General features: G+C 35.3%; 1 protein-coding gene across 10 annotated transcripts in view; it reads left to right on the forward strand.

Moving 5' to 3' along the window:
* The window catches only part of LOC139045291 (protein phosphatase 1L-like), a 353755-nt gene that overhangs the window by 50866 nt on the left and 283800 nt on the right, over positions 1–19089 (forward strand). Inside the window, exon 2 of one of the 10 annotated variants that reach the window (XM_070509722.1) lies at positions 15263–15346. The exons of the other annotated variants lie outside the window; for them this stretch is intronic. Within the exon in view, the coding sequence (XP_070365823.1) occupies positions 15263–15346 (84 nt within the window). The remainder of the gene's footprint in view (positions 1–15262; positions 15347–19089) is intronic. 10 annotated transcript variants of the gene reach the window in all.

Below are 19089 nucleotides of genomic sequence, written 5' to 3' on the forward strand. Positions count from 1 at the left end.
ATTTATCATTTTCAAATATTTGAAACACAAAAATTTGTGCTATTCCTTATTGATTAATAGTCACTTTGATTCTAGTCACTTTGACTGCAATATTTCAAAAATATACTTATAATTTATCTTTATATATATTCATTTTATTTCTAGCAGACAGTTCTTAAGAAAAGAATTGACGGAATGAAAGATGTATAAATATTTAATTTTCACAGAAGTTGCTCCTCTATTTTTCTTGGAACACATTGTGCATTTTCAACTTTTTAATTCAGGCTTCTTAGATTTTTATATCTGGTTATATTTTTGGTTTAATTATTACAGTTCTTTCCTTAAAAGGTGCCAATAATGTGCATGCTGATATCCCTTTGCCAGTTTACCATTTTCTTTCTACTCATGTTAATATTTTGTTCATTTCACCTTAATTGTGTATGCTCTCCTTGGCTCTACTATTCAAGCACTTGCCTTATTTTCATTAGTGATTATTCTGTTACTCATACTTCTGATTTGACCTTCCTTTCTGTGATGGCCTTATTTTACCCTTCAACATTTGTTCTTGAATTATTCTATTTCATTTTGTTATTCCTTTCCTAGATTTTTTCTGTGAGCCACTCATTCGCTTCTATAAAGATAATTGCTTCATTATTATTTTTTTTAAATTCACAATAATATGCAGCCATACTTCCTTTGTGGCAAGATCTTTAAGGCAGTGTTCTCTCTTTGACATATATTAATGGTTTATTCATCCTTTTCTTACCTACTTTATATGTACATATATATATAATATATATTAACACACATATATATATTAATTTGTTTTATTTTTAGTTGTCATTCTTCTTTCTAAAAGTTTCTGTCTTCCTGGAATATTCAGAAAGTTCATATGGGGAGCAGCAAGATAAATATTCCTAATTCCCATGACACAGTTTTGTCTTTATGAATTAGAGTCTATTTAACATTTTTCCTCTGAAAAAAAGCAGATATCACTGAAGAATATCTCACCAAACCATATGCCCTTTCTGATATATATATATATATATATATATATATATATATATATTTTCAAACAAGCCTAAACTAAGGCTGTTCTTTTAAATGAATCTTAAAGGTCATCATTTTCATCATTGCAGTGGCTATTCTTCCTGAAGTTTTCATAATTTTTCAACTAGTTTCCAATAAAATGTTGCTTTCAACACCTTTCTCATGATAAAATTGATGCTAGGTTAATAATTTTCAACATAATACTATGCATCAAATTTAGATATATAGGACAGACCTGATGGCACAGCGGTGAAGTTCACACTTTCCGCTTTGGCAGCCCGGGGTTCACCGGTTGGGATCCTGGGTGTGGACGTGGCACTGCTTGGCAAGCCACGCTGTGGTAGGCGTCCCACATATAAAGTAGAAGAAGATGGGCATGGATGTTAGCTCAGGGCCAGTCTTCATCAGCAAAAAGAGGAGGATTAGTAGCAGATGTTAGCACATCTGCCTCGAAACTAATAATAAATTTATATGTATATATTTTCATTCATGTGTACATATATATATTTGTCTGTTAGGTATATATATAAAGTGTGTATGTACGCATATATATGTGTGTGTAGGTGTGTGGTGCATAGTGTGTATGTGGATACCTACATACATATGCACACAGTACTCTGGGGTACATATTTAATGTTAGTAAGTTTCCTTTGTAGGAAAATTTTAAAAAATGAATATATGGGTACATCTCATTATTTATTTACCCTTGTAAAATGCTCATTTGTATTGCTTCTAAGAACTGAATTGGATTTTACTATGTTCTTTTTGTTGGCAATAGCTCTGTGCTTGTCTAGCTCAAGTATATTTACTAACCATTTAATCTCAGGTTTTGGATTATTTGATGTACCTTAATACTGATGACATATACTCTTATGAGAGGAAAAAAAGAATAATAAAATCTACCACAAATGTACAAGAATTCTTTTCAGATTCTGTGTAAAGAAAGTCCATGGCAATATGTTATTTTTCACAATTGAAAGAGTAACCAGATATATAAGCATTTGGTGAATATACGTTCACTAACGTAAAGGAGAAGCTGAAGAGGAAAATACAAATACTACGAAAATGACCTAGGAATAAGTCAGTATTGAGTGATAACAAGTTCAAAATACAATTTGATTTTTAGGTCAAGAAAAGCAAGCAACTAGAAAACATTTTTCGATATAGAGTAGAGGAGATTGTCAGGGTTTAAATCTAGTTTTAGAGAAGTGTTCCTGAAAACAGCCAACTAATATGAATTCCTATAGGGGAAAGACAATAAGATATGAATTCCTATAGGGGAAAGATAATAAATGGGCTGATAGTGGGACAATATACATATCTATATACATATATATATATCAGTAAATACAAGAGAAAAATAGGATTGCATTTGAAGAAAAGATATGTGATTGGTTACACTTTTTTGCTAGTCTTTTTTTATGCTGTCTACTTTGAAAATATATAAAGACAAAGCTGGCTATTTGAATAAAATAAATATTCACCCGAGTTTCCTTACTCAAGCTACTTATTACTAAGTATTCATCTCTATTATCTCTAACATTCCTCCACTGAAACACATCTCACAGATATAAAAGAGTGGTTATCACTGTTTCTGGGGGATACTGGTGTCAAGTTTTTCTAATTCTAACCAAAACCCAAGTGTGTGAACATCTTTATGCAGGCCCATTCCAGCGTCACCAGGGAAACATCACGCCATCAGTGAGATAATGAGCTGATAATAAAGATAGCAGTTGAATAATAGATCTAACACAACATAGAGATACAGAGCCAAGAGGTGATTTGAGGGAAAGAGCAATGACAACAACCAAAACACAACATCAGTCATGTGCAGTGATGGAACAAATTGTACACTATTCTAACAGCAAGATATGATGTTTGAATATTGCTGGCCTTGGTACTGATTCGTGATGTTCCCTGCATGATATAAAATAGAGTTCTTATTACCCCTTTGGCCTTCTGTCTTGAACTTTCAAGTTTTAGGAGCCAAATAAAGCAAAGGAATTATATTATATGATGTAACCTGTCTGTAGATCCCAAGTCACTTCTCTTTGCATGTGTGGAGAGTGTAAACTTTGAATAGCTGAAGCATGTTCAGGAGAACAGAACAACTTTATTAGATCAATCACAATCCATGATAATTCTTTTGTGTGTATCACAGTAGGTATATTTTATTATAGTAACATAGTGCTCAAGTTAGCCTAGCTAAAACACTAATGGAATATATTGGCCGTGTTAGTGAAAAATATGAAGTAAGGTTGGCTTCGGGCTTGTTTTGTTTCAACAGTTAAAGTATGTCATCGTTATCTTGTTTGTTTCCACCTCTCTCTTTTACTAGCTGACATTTCGTCTGAAGACTGACTTACCGTTATGATTACAAGATGTCTGCCAAGAGTTCCCAGATCTTCATTATTCTGTAATGAACTAAAGAGTAAGATTGCCAGATGAAATTCAGAGCACCCAGTTAAATTTGAATTTCTGATGAACAGCATTTTTTTTTTTTGGTCTAAGTATGTCTTATGAAAAATTATTCATTGTTTATCTAAAATTCAAATTTAACTGGTCATCCTGTATTTTACTTGCTAAACCTGGCAATCTTACTAAGGGAAGAAATACAGCTTTGCTTTGGGAAACTCTTAAAAACTGAGGAAACTTCTTTTCAGAAGTTCTCTCAAAATATCTTCTCATGTTTCATTTTCTCAACTTTGTCATGCATCATGCCTGAATAAGTAATGATTCTCAGGAGATGAGATTTTGAATGTTTTGTTTAGACTGAGCTGCATGTTGCACTACATTTCCGGAGAAGTACAACCATAATACCCTAAAATTTGGGGTGGTTGTGAAGAGTAGGATACTAGCTAACTGTTGAGGAAGTGACAGCAAGAGTTATATTTCAAAATATAATGGCAGAGGCAATGTAACATAATTTTAAATAACACGGAATTTGAAGCCACACTGTGTGGATCTTCTGTGTGTTAGCAATGTAACCTCGGGCAAGCTGCTTAACTAACCCTCCGTGCATCAGTTACTTCACTTTTGAAACTGGCCTTATAATAGTATCTACTTCATGATAGTTTTTATTTAACGTATATAAAGTACTTAAACAGTAGTTTGCCTATAGAAAATCTTTATCTTATGATAATCAGCATAAGGAAAACACACCTCAAAATGACATTTTGGAAAATCTACAAATGAATTATCATTAAGTCATGAATGTCCTAATTTAGACCGAGTGGAAGAGTACCCTTAAAACTTATTTTTACTGATGTTTCTTGAGCATTTTGTGGGAAGAAAATTTATTGGAGCTGTGGACATCAATTTAGATACTTATTGAAGTTTAGCTAGTACCCAATTGTGTAATTTTCTTATTGTAGCAACAACAGTTAATATGAGATCTATCTACTTAATAAATTGTCGTGTGTACAATACAGTATTGTTAACCATGATCGCCATGTTGTAGAGCAAATCTCTAGAACGTCTTCATCTTGTGTAACGAAAACTTTACACCTATTGAATAACAGCTCCAATTTCCCCCTCCCCCAACCTCTGGCAACTACCATTCTTCTCTCTGCTTCTTTGAGTTTGACTATTTTAGATAACTCATGTAAGTGGAATAATGTACTTACTTGTTCTTCTGTGGCTGGTTTATTTCACTTAGCATAATGTCCTCCAGGATCATCCCTTTTGTCCCATATGGCAGCATTTCCTTCTTTTTTAAGGCTGAAAAATATTCCATTGTGTGTATATGCCACGTTTTCTTAATCCATTCATCCATTGATGGGCATTCATGTTGCTTCCATATCTTGGGTGTTATGAATAATGCTGCAATCACACAATCACACAAGAGTCCAGGTATCCCTCTGAGATCCTGATTTCAATTCTTTTGGACATATACCCAGAAATGGGATTTCCGGATCACACGGTAGTTCTATTTTTAATCTTTTGAGGACCCACCACACTCGTTTCCATGGTGGCTGTCCCATTTCTATTCTCACCAAGAGTGTACAAGGGTTACAATTTCTCCACATCCTTGCCAACACACTAAAACAGTATGGTATTGGCATGAAGATAGACATATAGACCAATAGAACAGAAAAGAGAGCCCACATGGGTAATAAGAATACACAATGGGGAAAGGATAGTTTTTTCAACAAATGCTGGCAGGAACACTGGACATCTATATGAAAAAGAACGAAATTGGAACCTTAACTTTCACAATACACAAAAATCAACTCAAAATGGATCGAAGACTTAAACAAAAATCTTGGAGCTGTAAAACTAGAAGAAAACACGGGGGGAAAGCTTCTTGACATTTGGCTTAGCAATTACTTTTTGGATATGAAATCAAAAAGCAAAAACAGATGTGGGGCTATATCAAACTAAAAAGCTTCTGCACAGCAAAGTTAATAGCCAACAAAATGAAAGGCAAGCTATAGAATGTGAGAAAATATTTGCAAACTATATATCTGATAAAGGATTAATATCCAAAATATATAAGGAGCTCCTATAACTCAGTAGCAATAATAATAAAAACAATATTCTCACTAAAAGTGGGCAAAGGACTTGAATAGACATTTATCCAAAAAAGACATACAAATGGGCAACAGGTATCTGAAAACGTGCTCAATGTCACTAAGCATCAGAGAAAGGCAAATTAAAACCACAATGAGGGGCCGGCCCGGTGGTGCAGCAGTTAAGTGCACACATTCCACTTCAGCGGCCTGGGGTTCACTGGCTCGGATCCCGGGTGCGGACATGGCACTGCTTGGCAAAGCCATGCTGTGTAGGTGTCCCACATATAAAGTAGGGGAAGATGGGCACGGATGTTAGCTCAGGGCCAGTCTTCCTCAGCAAAAAAGAGGAGGGTTGGCAGTGGATGTTAGCTCAGGGCTAATCTTCCTGGAAAAAAAAACCACAATGAAATATCACCAGACACCTGTAAAAATGTGACTATTAAAAAAAGTCATTGTTTCATAATTTCTGTAAATAATAAGACTAAATTATTCGTAGCTTTATGTCATAACTTCATCTTCACAAGTTCCTTACCATAATTGTTCAGTAGCCACATATATTTGCATATTCTCACAGACTAAGGTCCAGTTGAAAATTAGAGACTATCAAAGGAACAAAATGGAAGTATACTAATCAAACCTTATATTGATGCAATCTCTATCATCTTATCATATGTATTGGTAGCAGAGAAAGAGAGTTCCATGCATATTCTTATTCCACTTTTCCTCGTAAGAACCGCATAATATAGTAATTAGGTATCTAGTGAAATCTGAAAATTTATTCGGCATTCTGACATTGTCTTAGTCCATTCAGGTCACTATAACAAAATGCCATAAACTGAGCAGCTTATAACCAACAGAAATTTATTTCTCACAGTTCTGGGTGCCAGGAAGTCCAAGATGAAGGAGTTGGCAATTCGGGGTTTTGTGAGGGCCCAGCTCCTTCGATGGCTGTTTTCTTGCTGTGACCTCACGTGGTGGAGCACGCTGGTGCCTCTTTGATGAGGGCACTAAGTGCATTGCTAACTACTTCTGAAAGCCGGCACCTCCAAATACCCTCACAGTGAGGATTAAGTTTCAACATATGAATTTTGGGGCAACATAAACAGAAAGTCCACAGCAGATATTAAGAAAAAGTTTAGTGTCTTCATTTCTTTCTAACTAATCTGTTATTTGCTGTGAATTCTCTACACGTAAGTAGTTTTCTGTAGCAGGCATAGGATGGGAGTTTTGGGGGACTTTGAAAGAGTCAACAGAATCCACTGGATTTATTTTAATGTTTTATACACAATCTCTGCTTGGAAAATGCAAGGAAATTTCGGTGTTTTTCCTATGTGTTCCCTTTACCTGGTCCTGTGTTCATGGAGTGGAAGAGTTGAAAAAGGCTGTTAAGATAGAAAGAGAATGTGGCAATGAAGAAAACGGAGAATCTTCAGACTGTTAAGATAGAAAGAGAATGTGGCAATGAAGAAAATAGAGAATCTTCAGATGCATAAGGTGGCCTCTAGGTTCTCCTGGGCTGGTGTACTCCAAAGAGGGTTTGGCTCAATCCCATCCCTGGGTGTGCAGCTGGTAGATGTGTCTCATGTTTACGGCTTCCTTATGTTGGATCTCATCTCTTTTTACATTAATTTAGGCTGGTAGTCCTTATTAGCAATCTTTGCTGCTGCCTCATCATCCCTTGGCCCTTATCTCTCAATGTCTGCCAGGTTCTGCACTTGGATTCTTGCCTGGGTTGCCTTCGGCCTCCATTTCAACAGTGACTTTTACCTTTTGAGCCCTAGCACATTTATTGAGGTCTTCTTGGCTCTCAGTATGGTTACGTCTATTGACTCTAAAAAGCACGTGGAGATTTCTGGGTCTCACTATGCTGAAAGGAGATGAAAGATATTCAAGAGTGTCAGCTAATCCCTCTTCCCAGATAACAAAGCTGATCCTCTCTCTTTTCTTTACTGGAACCCACCGACATGGGAGAAGAGCATTGTGTGGAGTATCTCCTTCATAAATCTCAGATATCCAGTGTCTGAAGACATATAAAATACTTTTATTACAGGTTTGAAATTTGCACAAGTCAGATTAAGACATCTGCCTAGATTCTTGCTTTTATATATGTGGCTTACTTCCATAAAATCCTGGGACCAGGACAGGTGGTGTTTCCTTCTTTTCTTTCACTGTCTGGTTGGGAATTCCCTTATGCTAAACTCTGTCTATGATCAGGTCCTCAAAGCTTAGCTCTTGATACGATAAACGCAAAGAATAGGAATCTAGGAAATAATTTTTTTCTAAGCTTTATATTCAAAAGCTAAGTAATTTTCTATTCTTCACTATCTTGCAAAAAAATCCATTCATGCATATAATTAATGAATTCTTTAAGATATTTAAGAACACAAAGGATGAGTTCAATGTTAATTTGTATATACGTATATACCTATATACATATATATGTGTATTTCAAGATATTTCCTTTGGTACATTAATATGTAGAGAGAGCAGAATTCTCAGCTGCTACATATTTTTGGGGGGAACATGATCACGTTTAAAGAAAACTTGTCAAAAATGTTAAAAAAGGGAAAAAATGTTGTAGAAGCTTGCTAGTGGCAAATAAACGGAGGCAATCCGTAAGGGAAAGGCTCCCTCATGCAATATCCCTAATGATCACTTTGCTGGGCTTTACAAGAGTGATTCTTTTTAGGAGAAAATTCCCACAAATTTTGTTAGAATCTTAAAGTAACTGAAAAAACAGTTTTACAAATTCTGCTCTAAATTGCTTAATCTTCTAGCTCCTTGCCAAGGGGTAATTTGGGGGAAATAGCTATGGGATATCCATATTGGAATATCCATATTTTGTACCCCTTATCTGAAAGATGGTAAAGCATTTGCCTATAAAAATAAAGGAGGAACTTAGAATTATAAGGAAAAAAACCCTTAGCCACCATCTCTGTCAAATATGATATACTATGTTCTATATTTGAGATTTTCTTAGCCAAGTAGAATTTTAATTTTGATTTTTGCATGAGAAGGCTTCTTTTCAAGTACTAGTTATACCACTTATTATTAGAGACAAGTCACTTACTCTTTCTGAGTCTCAATACCTGTGTCTCTGAAATGGCTCAGGTGGACAGTATATGAGACACATGGAAACAATGTTTTATTTTTGGAACACAAATACCCAGTGTATGTATTAACATTAAGGATATACTCATCTGAAAAAAATCTGTTTTGTGAGCGTTTGTAGAGACTTCTATAGAGAGAAGAGGTGTTAGATATTTTTAATTGGTAAATAAACAAGCTACTGAGCTCTATTTTATAAAAGAAACAGAATAGTAAATATAAATGACAAGACTTTTATCCAGATTAGAATACAAAAATATTATTATTTGACAGAGTAAATTTAGCATCACTTTATTTTCCTTACAGTGGAATTGGATTTTAACAGACGTGGGTATATTGGATGTATATGACATGGAGTATCTTAAAGGTGATGACATTTTAAATGGTTTTCCAAAGTGGAAAATAATTTTAAAAAGAAAAAGCAAAGACATAATTTATTTTCTGTACCAGATGAAGCAAGTGCATAGTGTACAGTTTTTTTTCAAGATGACTTAAAAGAGTATGTTTGCTATATTTAATTTTTTGTCACTAGATGGCATACTATATGTAAAAATAAAGAACTTATGACAGTAATGAGATTAAATTAATGGCAAATAAACGCAATTGTGTAAATTGTCAGAGAATACCGTTTAGTTCAAGTAACAAGAACCCCTTTAAAATTAAAATTCATTATGTAAGGCTTTATCTCAAGGTTATTTTTGTCGCAATAATTTAATGATAATCATGTGTAAATCTAAATTTTCATTTTTAAGCACCAATATGGATATAGTATACAAAAATCATTATATTCCAGTGTAGAGTAAACTTGGAAGACTGTTACATTGAAATAAATATCAAATGAATGAAAATAATTTTGTTTTAAAAAACCTCAATTTAATAAAGGGGGAAACATTTATGTGCAACATATAGTGAATGCTGAAATTATTTCAGTCATTCACGTGTTATGTATTTTAATAATGCTACTAGAAAGATAATGTTTTCAATCTAATTTACTCTAACCTACATTAAGTTTGCTGGCATTGTCATGAAAGAGAAAGACGTGAGACCTAGTATTTTCATTATTACTGCTGCATACAAACTACCCTAAATGCGAAGTTTTTTAAAACAACAAATTCTTTGCTCTTGAGTTTTTAGTTTTTTTATTTGAGTAGTGTTCAGCCAGAACAGCATATCTCTAATCTATGTGAAACAACTTAATTGGGGCTAGAAGATATCCAGTAATTCATCGTGGCTGATTGTTGGCTGGAAACTCAGCCGGGACTATCAACTAAGGCTTAAATTTTCTTCCACATGGTTATCTGGGCTTTTTTCCACTTCATAGCAGGATAGATATCAAGAGAGAGGACACAGAACTTGACAGTCTTCTAAGAAATTAGGGCTGAAACCAGCACAGAGTCACTTCCGCTATGTTCTATGAAACACTCACAGTTCTGGTTACACAGTTCAGATTCAAGGGGGTAGAGAAACAGACTACAGGTTTCTGAGGGGAGTGACAAAGAATTTATAGTTCTCTTTAATCTGCAATAGTCTACCCTCTATCCATAATTATTTACATAACACTCACCTTTAAAATACCCTATAAGACATAAAGCTTTATCTCATTAGTCATCATACTCAAATCTGGAGTATTTTCATTTGTTTCAGGAGATGCAGATGTGGGGGTTGTTTTTAGATGTGGTTTCTATTGGTCTAAAAAAAACATGAAGTAACATGAAAAGTTTTGTGCCCTCCATATACCCAAATAAAATGACAGATATAGGAAAAAGGTAATGGGCACTTTCATTCAAAAAGGAGAATGGGAGGCAGAGAGAAATCATTAGTTCGTAGCGATTCTGAAATCTCTGGGTGTGTATTGCCAGTTGCTTGATTAGCGCTCAGTGCCGCACTCTGGGAATGGTTTTCTATGGCTCTTCGTTTCCCTCTCTAAGTTCTTGGCTCTGCCCTTTGCCATTAGAAATATTCCAAAGTTGCAGCTGCATAGCTTTCTCAGTCTGGGTCACGGTTCTGGGAAGTTAAGGGCGTAGAGACCACTCTTTGTTTTAAACTCTCTCTGTCCCTTTCAGTTCAAGTGGATTAATCTTTTGAAAATTTGTGAGTTTCTTTTCTGCAATTTATATTCAATTCAATGAGACGAAGTGTGAGACAAGCCCAGATTTCTTTCTAAGGAAGGCCCTTCTCTACCCTACATCATGTTTTAGGCTGCCATTGGACAACACTCTTCTGCTGCTCAGAAGCTCTTCATCTAGCTGCATGGGTCTGTGAGACAGGGCCATAAATCTTTCTGAGGTCTTAGCAAAGGGTCTTACAAGATCCACCGTTGACATTTTTGACTCAGAGACCACTTTACTGGATTTAAAGTCCCACTGAGTTGAATCTTTTACCTGAAGCCTTTTATTACTTTGGTAACTTATTGTTGTTTAAAGACTTGGAATGAGAAAGTTTTATTTTCAAACACAGTCCTGCTCTTTTATTTTTCCTTTAAATTCCACCTGAAGACTGAGAGTTCATTTTGGCTCTTCTCAAAGCTTTGTACTTTTTCATAAGAAGCTCAGAGAAGTCAGCTAGTAGCTGCAGCATTCTTCCTGGAAACCTTGTAGGCCATATCTGTGAGTTAATTAGATACCATTTCTATTTTCCAGAACATCTCAAGCAACAGTACTGGCAAATGTTATTTCACGTTCCTCTTATATTCAATAGCAAGATCACTGTCCTTCCAGCTTTCACCAATAGTGTCCTTGGGAGCTTTCCCCACCACTCCATTTCAAAGCTAATTCCACAAGTTTTAGATTTTTGTTCCAGTAGAACACCATCTCAAGAACTAGTGATACTAGTAGCACCACGTATACTATTTATAAAATAATGTCACATATCTTTCCTTATAAATAAGCTTTTTTTATTTTGGAATACTTCAAGAATTACAGAAAAGTTGCAGGATAGTTCAGTGAGTTCCCAAATACTCCATACTCAATTTCTTCCACTGTTAACGTCTTACAGTGCCATGGAACAATTGCAAAAACAAAGAAACTGGCATCGGTACATTAGTATTAACTAACTCTAGACTTTATTTGGATGTCACTAGTTTTCCCATTAATTTTCTCTTTTTGTTCCAGATTCAAATGTAGGGTACCACATTATAGTTAGTTCTCAATATCTTCCCAGTCTGTGAAAGTTTCTTAGTCTTTCCTAATCTTCTGTGACTTTGACAGTGTTTAGAAACATTGACCAATTATGTAGAATGTACCCAGCTGGGGATTGTCTGATTTTTTCTTTTTTTTTTTTATGGTTAGACTAGTATATGGTTTTTGGAAAAAATAACACACAGTACTCTTCTCATTACATCATATTGGGTGCTACATGATATCAACAAGATTTCATTGGGGATTTTAACCTTCATCACTTAGTTAAGGTAGTGTTTGCCAAGTTCATCCACGCGAAAATTACTAATCGACCTTTCTATGGTATATTCTTTGGAAGCAAGTCACTACGTGTAGCCCTCCCTCAAGCAGGGCCTAGAAGGTGATTAACTTCTACCTCCTGAAAGAGGAGATGTATCCACATATTAATGTGGTTCTTCTGTCAGGAAGATTTGCTGCTTCTCCTCATGTATTTATTTATTTAATCATTTATTTATGTTAGTATGGACTCATGAATATGTATTTTCTATTTTTGGTTATAATCCAATACTGCATTATTTATTCATTCCTCAAATTGACCCAGCTTTGTTTACCGGGTGCTCTTTCAGGTTGGCTAATGTGTTCTTTTAACATACCCTATTCTTCTGAATTTTTTAATAAACTTATTACAATTTTAGGATAGATGTAGATTTACAGAAAATTTGTCAACATGGTGTAGAGAACTCACATACACCCCACATCTAGTTTTCCTATTATTTATATCTTACATTAGCATGGTATATATGTCACAATTAATAAACCAATAGTGGTATATAATTAACCAAAGTCCACACTTTATTCATATTCCCTTAGTTTTTCTCTAATGTCCTTTTTCTGTTACAAGATTCCATCCATTTAGTTGTCATATCGCTGTAGTCACATCACATTTAGTTGCAGACTGTGACAGTTTACAGAATATCCTTGAGAGCTTTGAGTAATACTGGTCAGATATTTTGAAAAATATCTCCTAGAATTTTTCTGATATAATTCTCATTTTTTGACTAAGGTAATAGGGTAATGGGTTTTGGGGAGGCCAACCACAGAGGTAAATTGCCATTCTCTTCATATCATATCAAAAGTATGTCTTACGACTATTGATCTTAACCTTGAACACTTGACTAAGAGAGTGTTGGTTAGGTTTCTATACTGTAAAGTTACTGTTTTCCCCCTTTTCTGTACTGTACTCTTTGAAGTAAGTCACTGTAATCAGCCCACACTGAAGGAGCGGAGAGTTATGCCCTCCTTCCTGGAGGAGGAAGTATTTATAGAAATTATTTGGATTCCTCTCCAATGGGGATCTATCTATTCTCTCCCACTAATTTATTTATTCAATCATTTATTTGTATCACTATGCACCAATGGATATTTATTTTGTACTTTAGATTATAATCCAATAATGCATTATTTATGTGGTTGTTCAAATTGTGCCAATTTGTTATTTCAGTTAGCTCCTGTGTCCCTTTGACATATTCCTTCATTTTGTTGTTTTGTGAGTTCTTCCTTACTTTCTGGCACTATAAGATGTTCCAGACTCTCGTCACTTTTGTTTATGAAAAGTCAAGTCTGATTTAAGACTTTGATCTCAAATTCAATTTACATTTCATATCTTTCCCAGTCTCAAATGCAGACTTAAAACATCCCTCTAGTTTAATGGCGATAGTGATTTGGGAGATAAAAGGCAAAACCTGATTTTGTGACACTTTTTAGTCCCATCCTCCTTAAGGTCAATCTCCTTTGGTGCTGGAGGTAAAGAGCGGGAGGAAACATGAACATCTCACGGAAACTGCCATTGAACATGGCAGAGTAATATCCCTGTTCCAATTTAGGCCAGATGGCCGTCTTATATTTGCTGCTGGTGTTCTATACTGTTTGGGGAATGTAAACACTTCACAGGAGCCACAGACACAGATACTAGTGAAATCCACTTTTACAATCTCCAATTAAATTACAATGGAGTGGGCCCTTTGGTTTTGTTCTTGTTTGTATGACAATAGTTACATCTCTCACCTTTAGCAATCTTCCAGTACATTGAGATTTTTAAACATCTTATATTTCATATTATTGGAACTCAACATCACATTACCATGTAAAATACTCTCTTATACGTATTTGCATGTAGCTCCATAACAATATGCAACAATCGAAACAACTATCAGAACTTGTAACCAAAGAAGTGTATATAGTGAAAATTAAGCAACATTATCATCCTTTCTTCATTAAGTTTCACTAATATAGAGAATCTGAGGCTTCTTTCACGGCTATAAGTTAAGGACGAATTCCTCATCCTACATATTGATAAAACAATTGATGAGAAATATTTTACGCTGTCATAGAGTAAGAATAGAAGTCACAGTAACAGGCATAACAACTATGTATAAATAATTATGTCATTATGTCAAAATATAGGAAATATTTATATCAAAGTTGCGATGAAACAGAATTTGGTTCAACTTAGTTAAAAATGTAAATATTAACTATATTCCAAATAGAATGTTATTACTTGGAATCTCATCATAAAGAAAATATATCTTACAGTCTAGGAATTCCGTCCAGTAGAAGCACCAAAGATGATGATAAATATATACAATTCTGATTAAAATTTATGTAAGTGAGATGAAATAGTAAGATTTGTAATTTGTGAAAATGAACCATATTTCTAAGCATTCTCACCCATTCCAAGGACAGGAATGTCAGCATGCCTTGTGAAGGGCCTGGAAAAGAGGAGAGGGGGGGAGGGAGATTGGCCACAAAGGATTTGACTGTTTCTCTTTCCCACACTCACTGTAGCACCTTTTTAAAAAACACAGATTGTTTAGATGTTCAGTACACTTGAAATATTTATGTGGGCTAGGGACAATTTGAATTCTAGTTTGGAAGGCATTTGAGTGTGGAACCTTGGAGTAAAGCAAGTGATAATTAGTGAAGAGAAGAAAGAGGTGGACATTTTCAGCAGAGCATGCGGCATATGAACAGATCTTGAGTCAGGGAATGTGGAACGTCAGAGACATAGCTAACACACACACCTCCTTCATGTCTGTCTTTCTGCTTCAGCCTCACCCTGGCAGGCACTTGTAATATAAAATAGGAGAAATATTATTAATAAAGAGAATTCTTTACCATATGGATGTACTTTGAAGAAGAATATAAAAATACCTAGTGCCTTCCTAAAATTAAGCAAGAAAATTTTGTTTTCTTTGTATGCTTGTTATAGTTCTCAGAGAAGGAGATGTTGGCAGGGTGGTGACAGGAGGAAGAATGAGAGAAGTACAAAAATGTAAGGAGCAAGCAGGGTCAGGGCACTACTTACCACTCCTTGTTAAGTAAAAACTGAACAGTAATTGAAGAAAATAGTAATAGCAGGGGCAGTAGTAGCAGTATAAGTAATGATAAGAAAAACAGAAATAACAATGACTTCTTTTCATTATTTATATGTTTTAGACGTTTTCAATAGACGACCTCACTCTAATAAACTCTATTGAACACCACTCTATTGAACACCACCAACCCTATCAACACGCTGAGGTGGGTGATAATAGTGTCTACGTTTTACTGTAAATTTAGGTTTAGAGAAGTTATTGTCTTACTTAATGTTAAACACCTAACAAACGGTGGAAATGAAAAAAGAACCAAGGGACTGAGTAAATGGTTGGAACCGTCCTCACTGCGACCTGCATTACTATTACTATTAAGATTTTCTTTCTTTAATTGGTCTGCTCTATTTTTCTGGTAATGGACTCCAGGTCTCCAACTTCTCTCCCCTCCTTCTCTCTTAATTCCATCCAATCAGGCTCTTGACCTCTCATCACTCCAACGAATCTGATTTCATCAATGTCACTCATGATATACAGCTTCTTAAATTTAGTGATCTATTTGCATCCTGGTTTTATTTGATTTATTAGAAGCATCTGACACAACTCCTTTCTCCTTCTTCTACTTTTTTCACTTGACTTTCAGGACTGAATACTCTGTGGGATTTTCTCCCCTATCGTTAGAGTTGCTTCTCGGTTTCTGTGGCTGCATCCTCTTCTCTTGGGCTTTTAAACTTGCAGAGGCCTTAAGCCTAGTCCTTGCTGATCTCATTCATCCTCATGGCTTAAATACTACCTGTGTACTCACAGCTGTCAAATTTGTATCTCTAATCCACAATTCTTTTGTGAATTCCCATACTTAGGTTCTCGTACTTAAAACGTGTATTCATCACCACCTGGTTGTCTCTTAGAGATCTTAAATTTAATATGTCCAAGTATAAACTCAGGATGATCTCACAAAAATCGTATCTATCTGCAGCCTTAACTATTTCAGTTGATGGAAAATTCTTCCTTTTAGTTTCTCTGGCCAAAAAAAATCTTTGTTTTACCCTAGAATCCTTTATTTATTTTTAAAACACTACATCTAAACCATCATAAAATCACGCCAGCTCTACCTTAAAATATGTTGAACTCCAACCACTTCTTCCCATTTCTACTTCTCCCGCTCTAGCCTGAGCCACCATCACCTCTCGCCTGGATTTCCATAACAGCCTTCTACGAGTTCTTCCTAATGCCCAAGAGCTTAGACCCTGAAAACACAGCTGCCAAAGTGAATCTTTTAGAACATAAATCAGATTACACCACTCTTTTGCTTAAAACTCTGTATGGCTACTCTATATTCAGCATAAAAGCCAAGATATCTGCAATGCTTATCAGTAGAGTGATCACATAATTTATGATCCAACCCAGATTAGAGAGTGAAAGAAGGACTTATAGCAATTATGACAGAAGAGTAGACATAAAAATAAGTTGGCCAGGACAAGTGGGATGTTTCCTCGCCCTACTACTGAAGTGCATGATGATTTGCCCCCATTGCCTATCTGATCTCTTCTGCCATCACTCTTCTTTGTATTGATTCTGTTTTCATTACTCGCACTTCCTTTCTGTTCCTCAAACACACCACGCAGCCAGGCACACATCTACTTCAGGACTTGTGCTCCCACCCTGTTCTCTCCGCCTAGAATATTATCTTGAGAATTCACTAGGATTACTGGGTCCTACCCTGACCCTCTATTTAATACTGAAATCTAAACCCTCATCAACATTTCTATAATGCTGTGAATCTTATACTGGAAAACTATGCACATAACAAAGTGCTGAGTATATTGTAAAAAATAAATGCTAGCTATTATCATCAGTAGCATCATTATAACTAGATATTCCTTTGGTAAATCGATAAATTTTGAAAAGCTTTAAAGAATGGCAGATACAGAGTATGGCAGTTACATTGGTATGTTTACCTAATTATTAATATGCTATTAATGCTCAGAATACCTAGAAATGGGTTTAGAGATGGATACAAGCCATTTGACTTTGAACAGTAAGATCTAGGTATACCACGTTAGAATCAGGATAGTGCTAACTCTGATATATATCCATATATGTGATTTGTAAAATATATATATTTTAAAAAGTAAATACAGAGTTTTACAAGATATTTTCTTAAACAATCAAATATTCTGCACTACAGCCTTTAAAAATTTGCATAGCCTTTTCATGTCCTGAAAGAAAGAGTCATACAGTGTGGGTTTTATCAATCTGTATTCTTCAGAAGTATTCTAAACATACTCATCAATCCACCACAGACAACCTACTACTAAACACCTTTCCCTTTTTTTTGTAATTTCAGATAAACTCAAGAACACTAAAATAATAACAATAACGTACCAATGAAAATACTAATAGTATCTTCCTCCAGGCAAATATTTTAAAAATAGGAGTAAGCATTTTATAAAGTCTGTTCTTTTTAGAATTACAAATAAAATTTGTTTGAAAATAGATATTTAGATAGATAGTTGTATATGTAATGTGCACAATGTATATTAATATTAAATGACTAATCTCTTGTCTGAGATTTCCATAAGTAAAAGGGAATGCTAGCTGTGTTAGGCAGGGTTCTCCAGGGAAACAGAACCAGCAGGATATAGAGATAGAGACAGAGGCAGAGACAGAGATAGAGGTGTACAGAAAGAGATTTATTATGAGGGATTGGCTCATGTGATTATGGAGGCTGAGAAGTTCCATGATCTGTAGCCTGCAAATGGGAAGCCCAGGAAAACTGGTGGTGTAGTTCTAGTCCAAATTTGAAGAGCTGAGGAACTGGAGAGGCAATGATGTAAGTCCCAATCTTAGTCCAAAGGCTCAAAAACCAGGGGTGCTGAAATTCAAGAGCAGAAGACAGATGTCCCACCTCAACAGAGAACAAATTTGCCCTCCGCTACCTTTTTGTTCTCTTCAGGCCCCCAAGGTATACAATGATGCCTACCCACATTGGTGAGGATGATCTTTTTCACTCAGCCTACTGATTCAAATGCTAATATCTTCCAGAGACACCTTCATAGACACACCCACAAATAACGTTTTACCAGTTCCCTGGGCATCCCTTAGTCCAGTTGAGTTGTCACAAAAAATTAACCATCATTGCTGATCAGTGATCTCTTTCTAAATTAGTGAATAGTTTATTCAGCAAACATCTGCACAAAACCTATAATATGAAAGCAATGTACTAATATATTTATTCCTTTAGTTTACTAGATTTACAACATAATTTAAACCAGCTGGTTACCTTCTATCTTCTATTCATCAAAATCTAATAGTACCATGTAATATTTTTCCTCCATAAGGGGAATTACATTCTCGGATGCTTCACTAGATGATTTTTAAGGCACTTGAATCTACTTGTTGCCTAACATTCTACAGGGTTCAATCTGGACCATTCCTGGGAACTGCTCTACAAAGTCTTATAACTTTTCCGGGAAATTAAGCTATAGTGTCCTAACTAAGAAGATTATTTTGAGGACAAGCATAACATGGGCTTCTCCTTTTGCTTGTCTGAATACTACACATTATCACAAGGTTATGGAAAGTGTTCAGTAAATAAATATCCACAATGTGAAAGTGATAAAGAAATGCAGATTTCAATTTCCATTATTCCTTTGAATATTAAATATCATCTCTGTCCGACTTCTTTCGAAAGAGGTCCTCGGAGTTATCAGAGGACATAGGTAAGTGTTTTTTCTCCTTTGAAGCGAGTACCACGGTGTAAGAGAAGCAATGTGTGATTCAAGATTAGGAAATTGGAGCTTAAATTTTGCCTTTAATGCTGTCTTATGCTGTCGTCTTAGACGAGTTAACTCAAAGTGGAGGTGAAAGGATGATGATTCCTTGAGAATTCTTGTGAAAATGAATTGAGATGGGATATCTAACCCTCAGATTACAGGGCAAATAGTTATTGCT

This window comes from Equus asinus, chromosome 5 (assembly GCF_041296235.1).
Source record: "Equus asinus isolate D_3611 breed Donkey chromosome 5, EquAss-T2T_v2, whole genome shotgun sequence".
Lineage (NCBI taxonomy): Eukaryota > Metazoa > Chordata > Mammalia > Perissodactyla > Equidae > Equus > Equus asinus.